The 25,417-nt window shown below is 43.9% G+C and overlaps 1 protein-coding gene across 2 annotated transcripts in view; it reads left to right on the top strand.

Moving 5' to 3' along the window:
* zgc:113425 (uncharacterized protein LOC541425 homolog) overlaps positions 1-25,417 on the top strand; it is a 26,321-nt gene continuing 904 nt past the window's right edge. Inside the window, exons 1-7 of one of the 2 annotated variants that reach the window (XM_063046645.1) lie at positions 1-176; positions 2,934-3,022; positions 4,184-4,442; positions 4,526-4,585; positions 7,056-7,193; positions 15,343-15,489; positions 22,122-22,182. In XM_063046645.1, coding sequence (XP_062902715.1) covers positions 4,278-4,442; positions 4,526-4,585; positions 7,056-7,193; positions 15,343-15,489; positions 22,122-22,182 — 571 coding nt within the window. In that variant the 5' untranslated portion in view covers positions 1-176; positions 2,934-3,022; positions 4,184-4,277. The remainder of the gene's footprint in view (positions 177-2,933; positions 3,023-4,183; positions 4,443-4,525; positions 4,586-7,055; positions 7,194-15,342; positions 15,490-22,121; positions 22,183-25,417) is intronic. The other variant, XM_063046644.1, reaches the window with a different exon arrangement.

The following is a 25,417-nucleotide window of genomic DNA, read 5'->3' on the forward strand; positions in this document are numbered from 1 at the left end:
GGAAGAGGCTGATACGGGAGACCGTGCATTGGGAAGTGCCGAGAGACAGAGAAAGAAAGTGGATCTGGAAGAAAAAAATGAGGCATGCTATGTTCTACAGCTTCTCCAAAAGGAACATGTAAAAACTATATAACTGGTTGAAGTTTAGGAGGAAGTAAACATTGTTTAAATGCCAGGTAAGTGAAGCACCTGTGCCCCCCGAATTTCCTGGAGGCGGCCCGCTCGTTGTTGCGGCGGGCGAGTCTAGACGTGAGGCAATTTCGTTCCAGCTGGGGCAGGGCGCGATGTTCAGTCACCCTAAGGAATATCAGGTGGGGATGCCTCGTTAAAGACATTGGGTGAATAACATTTTAAAATAAACTTAAGGCTTCCATTAGGAACCGGGGCGATGGCTTCTTATTGCAGCTTTACAATCGGTCCAAACGTAAATGTTACGGAACCTGCCCATCTTGATTTTGTTAGTATTTATTGAGCGATGTTAGGAAACGTCTATCATGTCTTCTGTACGAAAGCAGGCGATTCGGTTTACTGGAGATTTGTAGTTGTTAAGACTTCCTTCAATTTCCCAACATCCATTGGGAACCAGATGTAAGTAATTAACATCGACTTAAATTTCGATTGGCCAAAATACCTTGATGATTTTAATCGGAACAAACAAGTTACGAGCAAGAATAAAATGTCCTTTCAAACCTACTCCATATAGCATCATGGCTGATCTGACAAAAACCCCAAATCCAGATGCAGTAACTTTGTCAAGTATCCACTGTCTCTGCTTTAAAACAATCACTTTGCTTCCATTGTCCTTTGAGGAAGACAGTTCCAAAGGTTTACAGCCCTCTGATAATTTTTTTTCCCTTTATCTATCTCAAATTGAAAACCTGTGTAAGATTTTCTCCCACCTCTTGTCAAATCCTCTCAGGATGATATATCTTTCAATCACGTCCCCTCCTCCCCCCCCTCACTCTTCTGGAGATCAGTAGATACAAGGACAGCCTTTCAAATCTACCCTCACAGGACAACATGCACATTAGAGTTGTAAACCTTCATGAAACTGCTTCCAATGCATTACTATTCTTCCTTAACTAAGGAGACCAATGCTGAACAGTGTATTCCACTGTACAACACTGTCCCTTAATGGTTTAACTATAACCCCTCTACTTTGACACTCAGTTCCTGAGCAATACAGGTCATCCCTGGGGAATGAACAGATTCCGTTTTTACAGATGTTGGGATGAATTTGTCCATAATCTGGAAAATACACAAAAAACTATTCCATACAGTAGATGGTATTGTGATGAATGGTATCAAAAATACCCAAGAAAGAACTATTTCAAAAAGTGGGGGGGGGGTGGTGAGGGGGAGAGGAAAATAGTTTCCGCTGACTGTAGTATTGAAAATCAATATGCTTGTTAGACTTTTGAATTTAATAATGTGGGTGCTGGGTCTTGCATAGGGTGTCCATAACTTGGGATGGCCTGTAAATGGTAATAATCAAACTAGTTTTGTTTTTGCTTCATGAAGACACTGTTTTCTGTTTGCTTGCTGAATCCACATACTATCCATTTGCAAATCACACAATAGAAAGTGCAGATTCTTATAGAAACATAGAAAAGCTACAACACAATACAGGCCCTTCAGCCCACAAAGTTGTGCCGAATATGTCCCTACCTTAGAAATTACTAGGCTTACCCATAGCTCTCTATTTCTCTAAGCTCCATGTACCTATCCAAAAGTCTCTTAAAAGACCCTATCGTATCCGCCTCCACCACCGTTGCCAGCAGCCCATTCCACACATTCACCACTCTCTGAGTAAAAAACTTACCCCTGACTTACCTCTGTACCTACTCCCCAGCACCTTAAACCTGTGTCCTCTTGTGGCAACTATTTCAGCCCTGGGAAAAAGCCTCTGACTATCCACATGATCAACGCCTCTCATCATTTTATACATCTCTATCAGGTCACCTCTCATCCTCTGTCACTCCAAGGAGAAAAGGCCGAGTTCACTCAACCTATTCTCATAAGGCATGCTCTCCAGTCCAGGCAACATCCTTGCAAATCTACTCTGCACCCTTTCTATGGTTTCCACATCCTTCCTGTAGTGAGGCGACTAGAAATGAGCACAGTACTCCAAGTGGGGTCTGACCAGAGTCCTATATATTCTTCTGCATCTGAGAGGGCTGAATCTCTCACCATTCAGATAATACACTTATACATTATTTGAATTTTCTTGCTAAAATGGAATACTTCATATTTTCTCACATTACACACTGTTTGCTAGATATTTGCTCAATCAGTTAACCTACCTATATCCTTTGTAGTCTCTTCGTGTCCTCCTAACTTACTTTCCTGCCTGTCTTTGCATCCTCAGCAAATTTATCAATAACACTTTCAGTGCCTTCATCAAAGGCATTCATAGACATTGTTAAAAATGTAAGCACCATCCCCTGTGACATCTTTCCATTCAGAAAAAGGCCCGTTTATGTCTTTGTTTCTGGTTTTCCAAGATATTACATTTTGGACTTTGGGGAATAAAAACACACACACAGGATACAATATTTAGATTATTTTCTGTTTTGTAACTATATAAGGGGATATTTAGCCTTTCTTGTAACTGATAGGGCAGGAGTTTGCTCATCACTCAATGTTTGTGAAGTGTTGTGGATGTCTCAGCATCACAATAAGTGTACTGTATAATGCAATTGCTTTTTAAATCTTCTGTAACATTGATCTGTACAGTATGTTTCAGGTTATAAACATTTAGTACTGACATTACCAAAAAAAAAGGCAGGCATTGCTATTGCACAGTGCATTTGGTTGCAAATCATAATATAGCAAAGAACTACACAGTCATCTTCACACAAGAAGATTTATCAATACAACTTTCCAGAGAAGATGATGTTTAATGTCCCATCTAATTTCTAACAATGCTGCAGGTGCTCAATTCTAAAATGAAGCTTCAGTCCACAAGCTGGGGAGCTTTTGAAAACAAGCAAGCGAGCCAAGGAGGAAAGGATGCAAAATGGTCAGAGCACAAGTACAAACTGATCAGCTGTTAAAAGGCTGTTTAATGCTTCTTTCAGCAGTCTTTAATTATCTCTAATGATCAGCTATGGCTTTGGCAGGACAATAAGAGGAGAAAACACTTGCCGTAAGCTTGAAAGTTCAAATAAAAATCTTAATTAATGATATTGCCTGTCATATTGGATTTTGGACAAAAGTTAAATTTTACGCTGTGTGAGGATGTATCTTCCAAATTGTTCTCTTTCAAGTGATTGTCCAATTGTTTGGTAATTCATGAGTCAAGAGCAGTTTGCACCACCAGTTCGCTCACACCCGCAGAACGTAAATGCTCTCTATTCCTTGACTGAAAATCCCATTGGAAATTAAAGCTTTTGAAATGCATTGTTTCCAGCTAATTTGTGTCCTCAGGTATGAAAATAGCAAAATGCTTAATCTCTACTTTTAAACACATGAGTTTAATTTAAGATAGTAAAATTCCTGTAGTATTCTATCATTCTATGGCCACCAGATTTAAGTTAGGTACTGACAAATTGTTTCAGAGATCAGAGCTCATAGCCAAGCGAAGCTTAGCCAACTCAGAAAAGGTAAGAGCAACACACACAAAATGCTGAAGGGCCCCAGCAAGTCTTGTGTTCAGGGTAGCTTTGATTTTGAGAGTAAATAAAAAGAATGTTTTCTGTGTCAGAATGGTTGATAATCAAAGGGTATAAATTTGAATTGATTCGCAAAGAAACCCAAGGTGAAGAAAGGAAATATTTTGTTTGCATAATGAGTGCTTGGGTGTGGAATTCATATCAGATGTCAGAAGCAGAATCAGTGATGGCCTTCAAAAGAGAATTGCAAACTCGTTTGGAGAAGCGGTTGCAAGGACCTGGTGAACAGCCAGGAGACGGGGTAAATTAGATTGTTGTTTAAGAGTCAACATAGACTGGATGGAATGAAAAGTTATTCTTCTTTGCTCTGAAGTCCACATCTGATATTTAGTTTTGTAGAAATGTGATTGAGGATAGTTTACTGTAGGTCACTTCGGACTTGCATTTCACTGTATGATGCTTCCATGTTAAATTATAGTGGATTATAATTATATTCCTTGTGACAGAAGAATTTAACATACAAACAGATGTGAAGGATCTATAACCTTTTTTTTCCCTTTTCCTCCTAGTGAGTTGAAGAGAACTTTGATTTCAACCTCCGGATATTATTGACTTTTAATAAGGTTTTTTATGAAGATTCTTCCACCTTTATAAGCTGCACCAATGTCACGTTATAGATACTTCATATTTAACCAGCGTGGTATGATTCCACTGGGAATTCTGCAGATAGCTTGTTCTACTGTCTGTGTAGTGTGTGGCTTCATAGATGGATCAATGAGGAAGGATTCGATACTCCGCCGGACCAAAATACCCATCTGGACAGGCATGGTAAACCTAAATGATTTAAAGCTCTTTAATGTGCCTTTATATTTATTCCTTAAACTAATGGTATATTTGCTTGCTTTTGTCAGGCGATGGCACTTCCAGGAGTTTTGGCATTATTTTCCGCTCAGAAAAAAAATCCCATTCTTGTAAGTCACTTGCATCTAGTGCTACCTTTGTATCTAGAAAAATAATCTAACTGGTTTATTAACTGAAATGTGTCTAACAAGTAGCAGTTATTTTGGCTAAGGGGGTCAGGTGACTTGATCATTTGTTCTTTGTGCATAGCCAGTTAAGAGTTTTGTCTTTCTCCTGATCTAAAACTTCTAAACCCCATGAACTGAGCATATTTAGGAGGGATCAGCTGATATTTTTCCAAATATGGTAATAGGTTTGTCAAGTACTTGGTTTGTCTTGAGTTAGGTTCAAAGTAGACTATAATACTGTTTTGCAAAGTTCAGTTTTGGAACCTTAAACAAAAGCTTAGGCAATACTTAGAATGACAGTGTCATGCAGTTATTTTGTGGTTGCCTTCAGAGAAGTAAGATAATGTCTTGCTGTGGATTAAGTCATATTACGCATCTTTACTGAAACTCCAGGGTCAGTCTTGAATATATAATACTCTCCAGAATATTTTCCCATGTTCTGAAGCATGGAAGGTTTACGTAACAGCATTAAGAAATATTATGTGTGAGTATTGACCAGGAGAGCCTGTCCTGTCGCTTTGTGCATTGTACAAATTTTGTATATGGTGCATCAGTGACATTGTCAAGATCTTCCAAGACTGGTAAAAGAAATGTGGAAAAATTCAAGACTGAAGAAGCTTGCTTGCCATCTATATCAACGACCTGAATGATATTGTAGTAAACTGGATTAGCACATTTGCAGATGACACCAAGTTTGGGGGTGTAGTGGACAGCGAGGAAGGCTACTAAAGCTTGTAGTGGGATCTGGACTAGCTGGAAAAATGGGCTGAAAATGGCAGATTGACTTTAATGCAGAGAAGTGTGATATGTTCCACTTTGGGAGGGCAAACCAGAATAGGACTTACATGGTGATTAGTAGCACACTGCAGAGTGCGGTACAACAGGAGGATCTGGGAATACAGATCCATAATCTTTGAAAGTGGCGTCACAGGTAGATAGGTTGTAAAGAGAGCTTTTGGCACATTGGCCTTCAGAAATCAAAGTACTGCAACAAGGAGTTGGGATATTATGTTGAAGTTGTATAAGATATTGGTGAGACATAATTTGGAGTATTGTCTGCAGTTCTGGTCATCTACCTATTTCATTAAGATTGAAAGAGTGCAGAGCAAGTTTATAAGGACATTGCCAGAATTTGAGCTGAGTTATAGGGAAATTTTGAGTAGCTTAGGACTTCATTCCCTAACGTATAGGAAAATGAGGGTAGCTATGATAGAGGTACATAAAATTATGAGGGGTATAGGTAGGGTAAATACAAACAGCCTTTTCCCACTGAAGTTGGATGAGACTAAAACTAGAGGCCACAGGTTAAGGATGAAAAGTAAAATGTTTAAGGGGTACATGAGGGGGAACAACTTCTGTCAGAAGGTTGTGAGAGTATGGAACGAGCTGCCAGCAGAAGTGGTGGGCGTGGGTTCACTTTCAATATTTAAGAGAAATTTTAATAGGTACTTGGATAGGAGTGGTATGGAGAATTGTGGTATGGGATTAGGTGGAATAAAAGTTTGGCATTGACTAGATGCACTGAACGGCATGTTTCTGTGACCTCTAATATGGGTGTAACAGTTTTCAATTGCTTTCCCATGCACCTTCAAGTGTCATTACATGTGTGTTAAATATTCTGCACACTTCCATACTTAGTAGGAGCCTGAAGTAATTCTACTTTTACAACTCCTCCCTTGGAGGGTCAGACACCCTGAGCCAATAGGCTGGTCCTGGACTTATTTCCTGGCATTTACATATTACTATTTAATTATTTATGGTTTTATATTGCTTTATTTATACTCTATTCTTGGTTGGTGCAACTGTAACGAAAACCAATTTCCCTCGGGATCAATAAAGTATGACTATGACTATGAATCACAAACAATGTGATAAATTCAGAATGTAAGTGACATTCTCATATGCTGTGAATCAATCCCTTTCTCATTATATTTCCATGACCCGCCCCCCCACTGAAGCAAAACTAGCAGGAAAGGCCAAGTGAATAAGTTTCACAAAGATTGGTTTTAATATCAGTACAGTAGGTCGCGGTTAGCACAACGCTATTACAGATCGGGGCGTTAACGTTCGGCGTTCAATCCCAGTGTTTTCTGTAAGGACTCTCCCCATGGGAAGTGTGTGTTTCCTCAGGGTGCTCCAGTTTCCTCCCACAGTCCGAAGTTGTACCGGTTAGTAGGTTACTAGGTCATAGTAAATTGTCCTGTGATTAGGCTAGGTTAAATCAAGGCTGGCAGGAGTTGCTGGGCAGCACAGCTCAAACGACCTGGACGGGCCTATTCTGTGCTGTATCTCCAAATAACAAATAAAAAATCAAATGCCAGCTCTGTATTAAAACTGCCAATAATGTAATGCTATTTAACGGTGTTCGAACTTGTTATTATCATTAACAGGTCATTATACATTCTACGTTTAGGTACATGCTGTGGTTGGATCAGCTATACTTTCTTGGATAACCACAACTATTTTAATAATATATGCGGCATTGACATTGAGTTATGGTGAAGATGATGATGAAGTGTTCCAGCATAAACCCAGCTATGTCATACACGTGGTAAGCATTTTTGAAATGAAGATTTTTTTTGTTTGCAAAGTGTTTTTTCTTCTGCCGATCACAAGCTTCAATACTTTATGATGTATTAAATGGCTGTGTGCCATTATTTTCCTATGCAAAACACTGTTTTGTTAGGTAGGGAATTTCTATACTGCACAACAATGCAAAACTTATAATCGGTCTAGCTGTGGAGTTGCATAAAAGAATGATATGCAAAAACTGGAGGAGAAAACTTCCTGAAGTTTAAAAAAAAAGGATAAAAAATTTAGAAGTTTACCCATTTTATATTTTTCATTATTTTCTTACAACTTATAAAGTTGACAACCCCTTCTTTTTAAACCCCAGGGGAGTCCATTATGAAACAGGCCGAATGCGCAATCTTCATGCGGACTGCACATTTTAATGCATGTAGTCTTTTGTTTTCTGTTTAAATGAAACACTGTTGATGATTTTGGCCACTTTCTTAGATTTTTTTGAATGAGATTGAAGAGAACTAATTGCCTGTCTTAGTGCTTTATTTGGAAGAAACATACTGCTGTTGTTCAATTGGTTCACTTGCAGACGGAGAGGGGAGTGATATAGAAATAGAAGAATGAAATTCACAGAAAAATGGACATTTCGTTGAATTGAATCATGGATAATTATTTAAATTGCTAAGATTGCTAAGGAAGAAGCAATACTATTTTTTGAAAAAAAAGATTAGTGCATTAAAGGTCTAGATCTAAATGACTTCTCTTTTGGGGCATACTGTAGGGACTTGCCACACATGAAATCATCAATCTCATCTATCAGTTTGCCAGCTTGCATGCTAATCTGGGGAATGTAGGGTAAAAAGGAAGGGAAATGTAAATTTATGTATTTAGTTCACTTTTTTAATTAATAAGTATTCTGAAATGATTACTCCCACTCAGGTTTTCATGAGCAAACATATGAGCAATGTGTCCTTCCCAGATGGTTAACCAAGGTAAAATTAATGACTTTGCTATAAATTAGGTGGAAGTCTTGAGGCTTTAAAAGCTTAATAAATCTCAATGGATGGAAGGTATTCCAGAATCCTGAAAGAAATCAGACAGAAAATTTGCAATGTGCAACTTCTTAAGGAGGGAGCCAGTTAAATTGGTAACTCCAAGAAGTACCACCAAATTAGAAGCAGATTAATATGACTCTAGATATTGTGTGTCACAGTGCACACTTACAATGTCTCTTGGGTCTTGCTTCAGTTTTGTCCAAGCAATTAAGTTAATTGTTGGGGGTAACTTTGATGATTTTCTGTACATTAATAGCGTAGTAAACTGTGTTCACCATGATATCACTGGCGATCTTCCTATGTAATGAACTACTTGGGTTTTAGGGATGATAAAATAACTCTAATGAATCTGGAGAGACTCCATGACATGCTGTATGTAGTTTTTAGAGGTTACTTAGTAAGTTTTATCTTAAGGGTTTTGGGGACCATAACATGAACACAAAAAATAGAAGGTAAGTAGCTTTTCAATTTGTTTGATAAGGTCATAAGCGATCTTTTTCATCTCTGATTTTTCAGAATCAGATTTATTATCACTGTTTTAACTGTCATGAAATTTGTGGCAGCAGTACAGTGCAGATACATAAAATTATATTAAAAGGAATAGTAGAACTGTGTTCATAAAATCATTGACCCTTCAGAAAGCCGATGACAGAGGGAAAGGAGCTTTTCCTAAATCATTGAGTGTAGATCTTCCGGCTCTTGTACCTCCTCCCTGACAGTAGTAACAAGAATGTTCCAAATGGGGAGGGTCTTTTATAATAAATGTCACCTTCTTGAGGCATCAGCTTTTGAAGAACATCGCAATGGTGGGGAGGGTGGTGCCTGTGATTGAGCTCACTGAGTCTTTAACCCTCTACAGCTCCTTGCAATATCGTGCACTTGAGTCTTCATTCCAGGACGTGCTGTCAAAGTGCTGTCCACCATACATCTAAAAAAATTCTTAGAGTTTTTGATGACATAACAATTCTCCTCAAACTCCTAAAACAAAAGCAGAGCACTGTTTTCCGCCTTTGTGAATGCATCAAAATGTTGGGCCGAGGACAGATCCTAGGAACTTGAAGCTACTCACCTTTTCCATTGTTGATCCCTCAGTGAGGACTGGTACATTACGTGTGCTCTTGACTTCCCTTCCTGGAGTCTGGAATCAATTCCTTGGTCCTGCTGACATTGTTGCAACACCACTCAACAAGCCGATCTATCTCACTTCTTTATGCTGCCTCATCGTGATCTGAGATTATACCAACAACAGTGATGTCATCTGCGAATTATAAATAGTATTCAAGCTGTGCTTAGCCACATGGTCGTGAGTGCAGAGAGGGAAGAGCAGTGGGTTAATTGAGCATCCTTGAGGTGCACCAGTGTTGATTGTCAGCATGCTGGATATGATATCTCTGATGTGTATTGACTGTGGTTTTCTGATGGGGATCCAGTTACAGAGGGAGGTATGAGAGGCCTTGTTTTGAGGAAATCGAGGATCCAGTTACAGAGGGAGGTATGGAGGCCCTTGTTTTGAGGAAATTGAGTATCCAGTTACGGAGGGAGGTATGGAGGCCCTTGTTTTGAGGAAATCGAGGATAGAGTTACAGAGGGAGGTATGGAAGCCCTTGTTTTGAGGAAATCAAGGATCCAGTTACAGAGGGAGGTATGGGAGGCCTTGTTTTGGAGCCTGGTAATTAACACTGAGGGGATGGTTATTTTTTTCCCTCATATCCTATGTTTTCACCAGAATCCAAAAAATCTCTTTGTCTCAATCTTGTGCATATTCAACAACTGAGAATTAATGGGCCTCTGTGTAAGAGAATTCCCAAGTTCCGTACCTTGCTGGTGAAGAAATTCGTCCTTACCTCTGTCTAAAACATCTAACTGCTTCTCCTGAGGCCATAACTCAGGATCAGCAGTTAGATTCTGAATGTTCCATCCAGGGGAAATGACATTTCAGAATCCAGCCTCCCAAATCTCTTCGGTATCTATTGTTTGTCTGAGATAATCTCTCAAATTTCTCAATCCCAGAGACTGTAAACCTAGCCTACTCAGTCTTTGCTCATCAGACAGTGTCCACCTCGGTCTTCAGTGCAGTGCAGTAAAACTGACAATGCAGCAGACATGGGACACTAGTGCAAGTTGACAGATTTTCTGGACTAAACATAGAAACATAGAAAACCTACAGCACAATACAGGCCTTTCAGCCCACAAAGCTGTGCTGAACATGACCTTACCTTGGAAATTACCTAGGGTTACCCATAGCATAAAAAAAAAACGAACTTACCTCTGACATCTCCTCTGTACCTACTTCCAAGCACCTTAAAACTGTGCCCTCTCATGCTAGCCATTCCAGCCCTGGGAAAAAGCCTCTGACTACCCACACGAACAATGCTTCTCATCCTCTTATACATCTCTATCAGGTCACCTCTCAACATCTGTCGCTCCAGGAAAAAAGGCCGAGTTCACTCAACCTGTTTTCATAAGGCCAGCTCTCCAATCCAGGCAACATCCTTGTAAATCTCCTCTGCACCCTTTCTATGGCTTCCACATCCTTCCTATAGTGAGGCGACCAGAACTGAGCACAGTACTCCAAGTGGGGTCTGACCAGGGTCCTATGTAGCTGCAATATTACCTCTCGACTCCTAAACTCAATCCCACGACTGATGAAGGCTAATGCATCATATGCCTTCTTAACCACAGAGTCAACCTGTGCAGCAGCTTTGAGTGTCCTGTGGTTTCGGACCCCAAGGTCCCTCTAATCCTTCACACTGCCCAAAGTCTTATCATTAATACTATATTTTGCCATCATATTTGACCTACCAAAATGAACCACTTTACACTTATCTGGGTTGAACTCCATTTGCCACTTCTCAGCCCAGTTTTGCATCCTATCAATGTCCCACTGTAACATCTGACAGCCCTCCACACGATCCACAACACCCCCAACCTCTGTGTCATCAGCAAATTTACTAACCCATCCCTCCACTTCCTCATCCAGATCATTTATAAAAATCACAAAGAGTAGGGGTCCCAGAACAGATCCCTGAGGCACACCACTGGTGACCGACCTCCATGCAGAATATGACTCATCTACAACCACTCTTTGCCCTCAGTGGGCAAGCCAGTTCTGGATCCACAAAGCAATGTTCCCTTGGATCTCATGCCTCCTTACTTTCTCAATAAGCCTTGCATGGAGTACCTTGTCAAATGCCTTGCTGAAATCAATATACACTGCATTTACTGCTCTACCTTCATCAATGTGTTTAGTCACATCCTCAAAAAATTCAATCAGGCTCGTAAGGCACGACCTGCCTTTCAGAAAGCAATGCTGACTATTCCTAATCATATTATGCCTCTCCAAATGTTCATAAATCCTGCCTCTCAGGATCTTTTCCATCAACTTACCAACCACTAAAGTAAGACCCACTAGTCTATAATTTCCTGGGCTATCTCTACTCCCTTTCTTGAATAATGGAACAACATCCACCAACCCTCCAATCCTCCGGAACCTCTCCCATCCCCATTGATGATGCAAAGATCATCGCCAAAGGCCTAGCAATCACAGTAGCCTGGGGTTCATCTCGTCCGGTCCCGGTGACTTATCCAACTTGATGCTTTCCAAAAGCTCCTGCACATCCTCTTTCTTAATATCTACATGCTCAAGCTTTTCAGTCCTCTGTAAGTCATCAGTACAATTGCCAAGGTCCTTTTCCGTAGACAACACTGAAGCAAAGTACTGATTAAGTACCTCTGCTATCTCCTCCGGTTCCATACACACTTTTCCACTATTACACTTGATTGGTCCTATTCTGTCACATCTTATCCTCTTGCTCTTCACATACTTGTAGAATGCCTTGGGGTTTTCCTTAATTCTGTCCACCGAGGCCTTCTCATGGCACCTTCTGACTCTCCTAATTTCTTTCTTAAGCTCCTTCCTGCTAGCCTTATAATCTTCTAGATCTCTATCATTACCTAGTTTTTTGAACCTTTCGTAAGCTCTTATTTTCTTATTGACTAGATTTACAACAGCCTTTGTACACCACAGTTCCTGTACCCCACCATCCTTTCCCTGTCTCATTGGAACGTACCTATGCAGAACTACATGCAAATATTCCTGAACTTTTGCCACATTTCTTCTGTACATTTCCCTGAGAACATCTGTTCCCAATTTATGCTTCCAAGTTCCTGCCCGAGAGCCTCATATTTCCCCTTACTCCAAATAAACACTTTCCTAACTTGTCTGTTCCTATCCCTCTGCAATGCTGTGGTAAAGGAGATAGAATTGTGATCACTATCTCCAAAATGCTCTCCCACTGAGAGACCTGACACCTGACCAAGTTCATTTCCCAATACCAGATCAAGTACAGGTCTGAGTGCATCCCTTCTCTATCACCTGCCTGTCCTCCCTCTTGCACTGTCTCCAACCTTTTTCTATTTGTGAGCCAGCTCTTCTTCCTCTGTCTCTTCAGTTCAGTTCCCACCCCCCAGCAATCCTAGTTTAAACTCTTCCCAATAGCCTTAGCAAACCTTCCCTCCAGGATATTGGTTCCCCTGGGATTCAAGTGCAACCTGTCCCTTTTGTACAGGTTACACCTGCCCCAAAAGAGGTCCCAATGACCCAGAAATCTGAATCCTTGCCCCCTGCTCCAATCCCTCAGCCACGCATTTATCCTCCACCTCATTCTATTCCTATATTCACTGTCATGTGGCACAGGCAGTAATCCCGAGATTACTACCTTTGTGGTCCTGCTTCTCAACTTCCTTCCTAACTCTCTGATGTTATTGGACTATTGGATGTTATTCCAACACAATTTTAATTCACTTTTTAAAAATGTTACATAGTATTATAATGTCTCCAGTGAATCGGGTAAATTCAAACGGAGTGTAGGTATTGTGGTTCTGATGAGTTTGAAAAGGGTGTGGAAAACCTTGTTTAAGAGCCAGATGTTGAATCAGCAGCAACATTCACAAGATGCTAGAGGAACTCAGCAGGTCAGGTGGCATGTGGAGGGGAATGAACAATCCTTTAGGCCGAGACCCTGCACTAGTACTGAAAGGAAGGAGACCAGAATAAACAGGTGAGAAGGAGGAGGGAGAGGATTACAACCTGCAGTGGGCAGGTGAAGGGGAAAGGGGTGGGTGAGGGAGCGAGGGATGATGTGAGAAGCTGGGAGGCGATGGAAGAGGTAAAGGGCTGAAGAAGGAGGAAACTAATAGGAGAGGACAGTAGACCATGGAGTAGAGGGAAGGAGGTGGGGAGGGGTAATGGGTGGTTTATGGGCCAGGGAGGAGATGAGAAGTGGTGAGTGGGTAACCAGAATGGAAAATAGGAAAAGAGAAGAATGGGAAGGGGGGATGAAACAGAGGGGAGTGATTACCAGAAGTTAGAGAAATCAAGGTTCATGCCGACTTGTACTTCTCCCCCTCTCCCCCGCCACCTTACTCTGGCTTCTGTCCCCTTCCTTTCCAGTCCTGCTGAAGAGTCTCAGCCTGAAATGTCGACTGTTCATTTCCCTTTATTAATGTTGCCTGACTTGCTGCGATCCTCCAGCATTTTGTGTACGTTGCTTAAGATTTCCAACATCTGCAGAATCTCTTGTGTGCTGAATCAGTGGGTTTTCTGTTTAGTTGAATAAAGGATTATCAGATTTTACAGTAAATAGACAATTTTATTGAATATTTCTTACTTTGGTTCCATATCATTACTAGGTCAGGGAGACTAAAATTGTACACAATGCTCTGGGTATGGTTTTTGCAAAGTGTTCTACAATTACGAAAGGATTCTTTCATATGTTGTTTCTCCTTATTAATTGCTTGTTGTATCTGGCTGTTGATTACTAAAGGAACAGCACTTTGTATTTGCTCTGGGTAGCATACAACCCAACAGCATGAACAGTGAATTCTACAATTTCAGGTAACTTACTGGTCCTCTGTCTCTTTCCCGATGTCTATTGTTCCCGATGTTGGGGAAGTCCAGAACAAGGGGCCACAGTTTGAGGATAAAGGGGAAGCCTTTTAGGACCGAGATTAGGAAAAACTTCTTCACACAGAGAGTGGTGAATCTGTGGAATTCTCTGCCACAGGAAACTGTTGAGGCCAGTTCATTGGCTATATTTAAGAGGGAGTTAGATATGGCCCTTGTGGCTTCGGGGATCAGGGGGTATGGAGGGAAGGCTGGGGCGGGGTTGTGAGTTGGATGATCAGCCATTATCATAATAAATGGCGGTGCAGGCTCGAAGGGCCGAATGGCCTACTCCTGCACCTATTTTCTATGTTTCTATGTTTCTCTCGCCTTCTGATCTACCCTGGTCATCCTACGCACACCGCACTGCCATTATACAGTTCCTTTCCCACTCCTCCACCTACTTCTTGTCTCCTCCCTGGCCATCATCCACACAATTGCCCACTGCATTCCTAACCCCTCTTCCCACCCTCCCCCCCCCCACACCATCCCCATCTCCCCACCCTACCTTAGTTATTTGGTTCCGTGCTCCACCGTCCTTTCCCAACAGATTCCATCACCTGCACCCGAGTTGTCTTCACCTACTTCCCAGCCTCTGTGGTTATCTTCACCCTTCCTTCCACCACCTGAATTCATCTGCGTATAGCCCCCCCCCTTACCTGAATCCACCTATCACTTACCAGCTTTCTCCCCACCCCTTCACCTTACTTCTTTATACCAGCCACTGCCCCTCTAATATTTCAGTCCCGATGAAGGGTCCCAATCTGAAACATCGACTGTCTGTGTATGTTGCCTCCTTACTGAGTTTCTCCACTAGTTTTGCAGCTGGTTCCATCACCTGCAGTCTTGTTGTGTCTGCTGGGTATTAATTTTCTCGTCTGTGTGTGAGTTACCTTGTTTATAGATAGTCATTGCTATTTCTTGTCATTACTCTTCCCAAGTGGGCAGAATATCCAGTGAAGGCGATAGCAATTGAGCCTGACGCCTTCTCCTCTAAAGTCACATGGAATAATTTCCAAAGGTAGTTGTCTGAACATTAAGTAGGACCATGGTTGGTCACTTAGCCTGCAATTGCTTGCCAAATGAGTATAGAACATGGGTCTCCAGTCAGGGAGTTTTACCAGTATCCTGTTCTTTTATCAAAATTGGAGATGAAATGCATATTTCTTTCATTGCAGGAATATATACTCAGTAAACTTGTTCAAGGAGCCAATATGACCATACTACTGGCATCTGTGGTTGGTATTCTGATGACAACCATCATAGTGTACCTTGGTTGTAGAAGCCTCCCCATCTGTGGCTGCTTTGACAGTATAACTGGAATGGTAAGTTTGTTGCTCAGTCATAATTCTCAGAGTTGTTGTTCCTCTCTGTGCCTTGTGGCCCATCAGGCGGCAACCTTGCAGTTTCTTTAGTGTTAGTTTTTCTTTACGAGGCCGAGTTAATAGCTCAACGCTCAACCCTACACGGATGGGAAGCGTGCAAGGTGCTGGCCAGATTTGAACTCAGGACCACTCACCTTGAAGCCCGGTGTGGATACCACTACACCGCCAACAAGCTAGTTCTCAAAATTAATTTTGTTGTGGTGACCCACTTTCTAGCACACACGAACCGGCAAGCGCCGGCAGAGAGGCCGGCCCTAAAAAGGGCGCCAGGCTATCTTCACTAGCAGGGGGGAAATCCCGTGCGCGGAAAGGGTCTGCGATTATGCATTCCCAACAGCAGTCCCGCCCAAGGAGGGCGGGAACGGGAAGGCTTAAAAGGAGGCCGCGAAGTTTGAATAAATCTCTTTTATCGCAACTCTAACTCTCCGACTACGTGTCGTTACTCGAGCGCTGTGTGTAGCACACCGCTACAATTGGTGACCCCGACGGCCCAAACGATATTTGGACCAGAGATGACCGACGCCGTGTCTGTTCACACAGTATCGTTGAAACTGCCAAGCTTCTGGATGCTGAGACCCCACTTAGGTTCGAACGAGCAGAAGCACAATTCCACATTCGGCAGATAACCTCGGAGTCCACTAGTGACTACTACGTGCTGAGCTCCCTCAACCAGGAGACAACTGCACAAGTTGAGGAGTTTATACAGTCGATTCTGGAGGACGGCAACTACACAGCATTCAAAGCCCTGCTCATAAGGACTTTTGGACTCTCACTGTGCGAACGAGCACGCCGCTTAATGCACCTGAATGGTTTGGGAGACAGGCCGCTATCAGCATTAATGAACGAAATGCTGGCCCTGGCTGAAGGACACAAGCCCTGCCTCATGTTTGAGCAGGCGTTCCTAGAGCAACTGCCCGAGGACATATGCCTGCTGCTGTCCGATGCAGATTTCGGTGACCCCCAGGAGGTGGCGGCCCGGGCAGATGTGTTGTGGAATGCCAGGAAAGAGAGAGGGCCGTCCGTCGCACAGATCACCAAGCCGCGTGCCCAACGGCAGACCAGACCAGGCCCGGCAGCAGAGCCTACAAAACCCGGCGATGGGAGTGAGGAGCCCAACGACCAATGGTGTTTCTACCACCAGTGGTGGAGCACAGAGGCCCGCCGCTGTAGACCGCCCTGCAAATTCCCGGGAAACGCCAGGGCCAGCCGCCGCTGATGGCTACGGCAGCTGGCCATCAGGACAGCCTCCTGTACGTCTGGGACAAGCAGTCGGGATGCCGCTTTTTGGTCGACACTGGTGCGGAGATCAGCATCTTACCTCCAACGAGTTACAACACCCACAACAGAGAACCGGGACCCACCCTCAGGGCTGCAAATGGCAGCACAATACGGACCTAAGGCACCCGCACGGTGCGGCTACAGTTCAGCTCCAGCTGGTTCACGTGGGACTTCACACTGGCCGCCGTGGCCCAACCACTCCTGGGGGCGGATTTTGTACGAGCCCACAGCCTGCTGGTCGACCTGGAAGGGAAGCAATTAGTCCATGCCAAGACTTTTCAAATGTTCTCCCTGTGTGAAGCAAAGTTGCCAGCCCCACACCTGGACTCCATCATGCTGTCCGACGACAAATTCACCAGGGTCCTGGCGGATTTCCCATCAGTTCTGACACCGCAGTTCACGGCAGCCATGCCCAGACACGGAGTACAGCACCACATCCTGACCCAAGGACCACCCCTCCACACCCGTGCTCGAAGGCTCCCCCTGGACAAGCTCCAACTGGCGAAGGAGGAGTTCAAGAAGATGGAGGAATTGGGGATTGTATGACGGTCTGACAGCCCATGGGCCTCCCCCCTGCACATGGTGCTCAAGGCAATGGGGGGCTGGAGACCATGCGGTGACTACCGCAGACTGAACGAGGCTACAACGCCAGACCGCTACCCTGTGCTGCACATTCAAGACTTTGCAGCGAACCTACATGGCGCAAGGATCTTTTCCAAGGTAGACCTCATCCAGGGATACCATCAAATCCCAGTACATCCGGACGACAGCCCCAAAACAGCACTCATCACCCTGTTTGGCCTTTTTGAATTCCTCCGAATGCCGTTCGGTCTAAAGAATGCCACACAGACGTTCCAGTGGCTAATAGACGTGGTGGGACATGACCTGAACTTTGCACTCATCTATTTGGACGACATCCTCATAGCCAGCAGTAGTCATCAGGAGCATCTGTCCCACCTCCGCCAGCTCTACTCCCGCCTGAGCGAATTCGGCCTTACAATCAACCCAGCCAAATGCCAGTTCGGACTCGACACCATCGACTTCCTGGGCCACAGGATTACTAAAGACGGGGCTACCCTGCTGCCCGCCAAGGTAGACGCGGTCTGCCACTTCCCCTGACACAACACAATCAAAGGCCTGCAGGAATTCGTGGGTATGATGAATTTCTACCACCGTTTCCTCCCCTCAGCAGCCCGAATCATGTGCCCCCTGTTCACCCTGATGTCGGGTAAGGGCAAGGACATTACCTGGGATGAAGAGGCCGCAGCCGCTTTCGTTAAAACCAAAGAAGCCTGGGCAAATGCCGCGATGCTAGTGCACCCCAGAACGGACATTCCTACTGCCCTCACGGTGGACGCATCCAACACAGCGGTCGGTGGAGTGCTGGAACAACTCATCGAAGGTCGCTGGCAACCCCTGGCGTTCTTCAGCAAACACCTACGACCACCTGAACTCAAATACAGTGCTTTCGACCGGGAGCTATTGGCACTATACCTGGCAATCTGGCATTTCAGGTACTTCTTAGAAGGTAGGCCTTTCACCGCGTTCACAGACCACAAACCGCTTACCTTTGCGTTCACTAAGGTGTCCGACCCCTGGTCGTCCCGCCAGCAGCAACGTCTGTCCTACATCTCCGAATACACGACGGACATCCTGCACGTCTCGGGAAAGGACAACATTGTGGCGGATGCACTTTCCAGACTGACCATACAGGTCCTGTCCCAGGGGGTGGACTATGCAGCGCTGGCGGAGGCACAGCAGGCAGACGATGAGAACTGCGGTCTCTGGTTTGCAGCTCCAAGACCTCCCTGTAGGCCCAGGTGAGAGGACTCTACGTGACGTAGCTACCAGCCAACCCTGCCCCGTCGTCCTGGCAGCCTGGCGGCGACGAGTTTTCGGCTCCATTCACAACTTAGCGCACCCCTCCATTAGGACAACCGTCCGGCTGGCCTCCAACAGGTTCGTGTGGCATGGACTTTGTAAACAGGTCAGTGAATGGGCCAAAACGTGCATGCAGTGCCAAACGGCCAAGGTGCAGCGGCACACCAAGGCTCCACCGCAGCAGTTCGAACCCACCTGCTGGAGGTTCGACCACATCCATGTGGATATCGTGGGGCCCCTGCCAGTGTCACGAGGACCGTGGTACCTCCTAACTATGATAGACCGGTTCACCAGATGGCCAGAGGCAGTCCTGTTCACCGACACCACCCCCGAGTCCTGCGCCCGAGCACTGATCACAACCTGGGTAGCACGTTTCAGGGTACCAGCCCACATTACCTCCAAAAGAGGCGCCCATTTCACCTCCAGCCTGTGGTCAGCTATGGCCAACCTTTTAGGATCACAGCTACACCACACAACTGCCTACCACCCACAGTCGAACGGACTAGTGGAGCGCTTCCACCGTCACCTGAAATCGGCTCTCATGGCCCGCCTGGAAGGGTCTAACTGGGTGGATGAACTGCCCTGGGTCCTGCTCGGAATCTGGGGAGCGTTTCCACCGTCACCTGAAGTCGGCTCTCATGGCCCGCCTGGAGGGTCCTAACTGGGTGGACGAACTTCCCTGGGTCCTGCTCGGAATCCACACGGTGCCCAAGGAGGATCTGCACACCTCGTCGGCCGAGTTGGGGTACGGCGCACCCCTGGTAGTCCCAGGAGAGTTCATACCAGCCCCAAGGGGGCAAGAGGAAGAACCCACAGCAGTCCTGGACAGACTACGTGAGAGGCTCGGTAACCTGGCCCCCATCCCCACTTCACAGCACAAACAGAACCCGACCTGCGTACCCAAAGCCCTGCAGAACTGTAAGTTTCTTTTTGTACGACGAGGTGGACACCGGGCACCGCTACAGCTGCCCTACAAGGGGCCGTTTAAGGTGATCAGGAACAACGGGTCCCCGTTCGTGCTGGACATTGGGGGGAAAGAGGAGGTTTTCACGATGGACTGACTCAAACCGGCCCATGTGGACGGCGCAACCGTTCCGGGCTCAGGCACCGCGGCGCAGAGGCAGACCTCCCAAACAGAGGCCGATCCAGACTGTGGATATTGGGGGATGTATCGCCGGTTCTGGGGGGGTGGGGGTTCTGTGGCGACCCACTTTCTAGCACACACGAACCGGCGCGCGCCGGCAGAGAGGCCGGCCCCAAAAAGGGCGCCAGGCCATCTTCACCAGCAGGGGGAAAATCCTGCACGCGGAAAGGGTCTGCGAGTATGCATTCCCCGCAGCAGTCCCGCCCAGGGAGGGCGGGAACGGGAAGGCTTTAAAGCAGGCCGCGAAGTTTGAATAAATCTCATTTATCGCAACTCTAACTCACCGACTACGTGTGGTTATTTTAGCGCTGTGTGTAGCACATCGCTACACTGTGCTTATTTAAAATGCCTTGTTGTGCTCTGAATGATAAATGCAAGAATGCATACTTTGTTCATTTCTTTCATGTTCTAACCTACAAACTGAATAATTTAAAAGTATTCCTTGGTTATTCAAAAGCAAGACAACAAAATGTGTTTCAGCTTTGTAGTCCTTGTACAATGTCTTCACATACATTTCCAGCAATAATCGGTATGGGCAATGCTGACAGACTTTAATAGATAAAGTTTACTCTAGTTGGTCATAGTTCTAATCTTATGTGCCATGTCCCTTTAAAACTCTGTGGGTATTGTCATCCAACTTTATAAACACCTTCAAAATATTGATTTGATGTTATGCAGTTTCTTAGCTTCTTCAGAAAATATAAATTTTAACTTTATAGGTGTTTTCATATCAAATCAAGTTTAAAAATGAGTAGTTTATCCAAATGCAGATGTATTTAAAATCTATTACTGTACTCGTTTGGGCAACAATAATTAAAGCAAATTTATGAGAAAATGCTTTTTGTGTAATAAACACCTGAGAGGTGGGAGAAAGCCAAAGTACTGAAGGTCATTAAAAGTATGCATGAAGAGGACAAGCTTGCAGAGTCTACGGTGGGGAGATGGGGCAACTGGATGTTCAACTAGATTTTGGACATTTTGAGAAAGCCCTGTTGTGGCACAACAGGTTCCGCTGTAAAATTCCATGAATTCCTCAGCACTGAAATCTTAAAGCAAGCCTCACACCTGAATCCCATGTTCTGTCTTGGTCTTAAATAGAAACAAAAACTGCTGGAAAGATTCCGCCACATCTACTTGAACACACAATTACCTTTTCAGGTTGATGACCACTGAAAATAGAAAAGAAAAGAATTTTGGTGCAAAGGTAGTGATCAGTATGAAGTTTTGAATGCAGTGAAATAACTTGGCAATGTTCCTGAGGAAAGCAAAAGAGGGACTTCTACTGGTACTCAATGTTCGCTCTAAAGTGTGTGCGCGCACACGTCTTTTGCTACTAGAGCACAAAGGAATTTAAAGTGCGCACAAAAGGTTGTCACCCTCTACCTTAATGGCATGTTAAGTATATTTCACGATTGTACACAATCACATTTCCTTTTCCAGTTTCTGATGCAGACGTTGTTGACAACGTGGAGTTTGTGATGATTTGTCTGCAGATTTTAGAACTGTCTTATGTCTACTGTCTTTATTGAAGAAATTATTAATTCACTATGATAAATTCAAAAGAAGTAACGCGCGCAAAGCGCAAAAGAACTGCTTGTTCATTTAAAGCAAAATGGCTTAATGGAGCAGTAGAAACTGCAATACTAAAAGCTCATGAGGTCAAGAACCTGCAGCAATGAGAAAAACTTATGTACAATATAGAAACTGGTATTCCCTGTCTGCATTGTTACGATGCAAAAGTTGCTGGAGAATTTGCAAGTGGGAAGAAGTGGAGTGATATTTGGAAACTTAACTTTTTAAAGTGTCATTTAGCAAGCAAATCACATATGGACGGTGTGCAAAACCTCCGGCAGGAAAATCCTTCATTACCCGTTACGGGCCTGCTACATGATTTGTGAGAGTCCACATGAACAAGAGAGAAAAAGATCAAACCCTGGGGAGATCAAAGTTCTTATTGACAGTGTAGTAATAGTGCACATATGTTGTTGTCACTGGGCAAAAAATTGCACAGTACAAGATTTATGCACACACTGGTCATTACAAATTAGAGGGAACATTGTTGGTACTGTGAGTTTTGTTTCTCCTCCTCAACTATTACTGCCAAGAGCAGCATTCTGGTGATTTATTTATTTTGCCTTTGGGATCTTTGACTGTGGCGTTGATGAGATGAAGTGGCTGAATATGAGCTGAGTGATTACTATCTAAATGCAACTTCTCTTTCTTTTGTAATGGGACAAATCAGACTGAATAATGGCATTTCTCATTGCAGCAGCCATTGATGACAGAAAACCATCAACCTCAGATGATTGAGTTAATCAGTATCCAGCAAAGTAAGTTTATAAATCCATTTATTGATCAAACACGAGTGTTGATACTTACAATAGGTCTTTTCACAGGTGAAGTGCATTCATGCCTCATTTATGCTTTTATTTTAACTTGCATTCCTATGATGAATCCCTATCTCAACCATTCCACGTAAAGCCTGATTGCCCATCATGTCACCACCCTAGAAGTCTATCGCTCCAGCAACCACAAGTTCATTGTGGCTGCAATGTACGTGTGATCATCGTGGTAACCCACTGAGACCTCTCCGTGCAGTTACAAAATCTGTGCGGACTGCCCAGGAGGACCATGAGAATGGGTATAGGAAGGCCCTTGTTCCCCATCCATGTAACTCCACTTTTTAAAAAAGGAGGGAGAGAGAAACCGGGGAATTATAGACCGGTTAGCCTAACGTCGGTGGTGGGGAAACTGCTGGAGTCAGTTATCAAAGATGTGATAACAGCACATTTGGAAAGCAGTGAAATCATCGGACAAAGTCAGCATGGATTTGTGAAAGGAAAATCATGTCTGACGAATCTCATAGAATTTTTTGAGGATGTAACTAGTAGAGTGGATAGGGGAAAACCAGTGGATGTGGTATATTTGGATTTTCAAAAGGCTTTTGACAAGATCCCACACAGGAGATTATTGTGTAAACTTAAAGCACGCGGTATTGGGGGTAAGGTATTGATGTGGATAGAGAATTGGTTGGCAGACAGGAAGCAAAGAGTGGGAATAAACGGGACCTTTTCAGAATGGCAGGCAGTGACTAGTGGGTTACCGCAAGGCTCAGTGCTGGGACCCCAGTTGTTTACAATATATATTAATGACTTGGATGAGGGAATTAAATGCAGCATCTCCAAGTTTGCAGATGACAAGAAGCTGGGCGGCAGTGTTAGCTGTGAGGAGGATGCTAAGAGGATGCAGGGTGACTTGGATAGGTTAGGTGAATGGGCAAATTCATGGCAGATGCAATTTAATGTGGATAAATGTGAAGTTATCCATTTTGGTGGCAAAAACAGGAAAACAGATTATTGTCTGAATGGTGGCCGATTAGGGAAAGGGGAGGTGCAACGAGACCTGGGTGTCATTATACACCAGTCATTGAAAGTGGGCATGCAGGTACAGCAGGTGGTGAAAAAGGCGAATGGTATGCTGGCATTTATAGCAAGAGGATTCGAGTACAGGAGCAGGGAGGTACTACTGCAGTTGTACAAGGCCTTGGTGAGACCACACCTGGAGTATTGTGTGCAGTTTTGGTCCCCTAATCTGAGGAAAGACATCCTTGCCATAGAGGGAGTACAAAGAAGGTTCACCAGATTGATTCCTGGGATGGCAGGACTTTCATATGATGAAAGACTGGATGAACTGGGCTTATACTCGTTGGAATTTAGAAGATTGAGGGGGGATCTCATTGAAATGTATAAAATTCTAAAAGGATTGGCAGGAAGATTGTTCCCGATGTTGGGGAAGTCCAGAACAAGGGGTCACAGTTTGAGGATAAAGGGGAAGCCTTTTAGGACCGAGATTAGGAAAAACTTCTTCACACAGAGAGTGGTGAATCTGTGGAATTCTCTGCCACAGGAAACTGTTGAGGCCAGTTCATTGGCTATATTTAAGAGGGAGTTAGATATGGCCCTTGTGGCTTCGGGGATCAGGGGGTATGGAGGGAAGGCTGGGGCAGGGTTCTGAGTTGGATGATCAGCCATGATCATACTGAATGGCAGTGCAGTCTCGAAGGGCTGAATGGCCTACTCCTGCACCTATTTTCTATGTTTCTATAATGCCTACCATCCTGATCTAGACCTAAGTTGCTATGCTTTCACAGTGTCCTTGTGCTCTAAAGCACAATGCCCATGATAGCCATTACAATGTTCAAAGTGGAATTAGTAAATGAGCCAGAATTCAAGGCTGGCATCTATCCCAATCCCAGTAACAACTTGTTTTTTATTCCCCCTTTTTAAATTTTTCTTAAGATCACTGATCTGTTGGTGCTGAAGCCTGTTGCACGAACTAATTTGCAGAGATAATCTTAAGTAGCAAGTTTTGATGTGGATTGTATTGGGAAAGATGATACTTTCAAAAGAAAATTGTGTGCTATTGGATGGTGCTGACTGAATCTGCTTGGGCAACTCATTCAAAAGTGAAAATAGAAGATGCACTGAATTCAAAATTTGAAAAAAAATAGAAAATGATTGGGGAACGCAGCAGGTCAGGCAGCATCTATAAAAAGGGATAAAGGGCGATGTTTAGGGCCGAGACACTTCAATCAGGACTGGAAATGAAGGGAGAAGAAGTGTCAACTCTTTATTCCTTTCTATAAATGCTGCCTGACCTGCTGAGTTCCTCCAGCATTTTGTGTGTGTTACCCTGAATTCCTAGCATCTACAGAATCTCTTTGTGTTTAGAAAATATTAGGAATACTTGGCAGATCAGCCCATATCTGTGGGAAGAGAAACAGAAACAGAACTTTCCTCAGACCTTGGTTTTAATGAAGGGCCCTTCGACCTGGATCATCAACTTTGTTTCCTTTCTCACCTGATGCCTGACCTGATGCATATTTTCAGCACTTTTTTTTTTGTTTTTATTTTATTCAAGAGCCATCACAGGCACACTTCTTTTGTCTGGTGAGATTCTGCAGTTAAAGTTGAATTAAGGAATTACTGTCCGGTGGAGTTTACCATGTATTTATCTAATTCCATTAAAGTGAATATTTAATAGGAAGCATCTTCTGCTACCTCTGTGTTTGCTTTCTAAACCCAGTGGCAGGATTGGATAAATGTCTTTATCTGTTATATCTTGTTCTACTTGCCCTGAAATCCAATATTGGTTGCTGGGTCTCTTGACTTAAACTTGCAGAACCATTGTTAAGCATCTCAGGTTAACAGATCGCCAGTGTAGTTCAAAATAATTGGCTCTCGCTTGCCGACTGATTTTTCAGAAAGTTTGAAATCCAGACATATGATGGGATTTTGTCCCTCCTCTGTTCAATGATTCATTTGGATATGGGCTCCTGTGCCCCACAATTAGACCAGCTCAGAGATGATGAAGAGCTAATTGGGTTCAATTCTACAATTGTGAAGGATTGAACTAATCAATCAACCTCTGCCATTCTGGAGTAGTGTGTTTCTGTTTCCCATAAACCTTTGCATACTTTAGTATCTAAATAGCCAACTCTAATTTTAAAATAACACTTTCTTGTTGTGGATTCCAACGTTAGATATAGTTTCTTTGTTGATCAAC

The sequence above is a fragment of the Mobula hypostoma genome, chromosome 4, assembly GCF_963921235.1.
Source record: "Mobula hypostoma chromosome 4, sMobHyp1.1, whole genome shotgun sequence".
NCBI classification, from domain to species: domain Eukaryota; kingdom Metazoa; phylum Chordata; class Chondrichthyes; order Myliobatiformes; family Myliobatidae; genus Mobula; species Mobula hypostoma.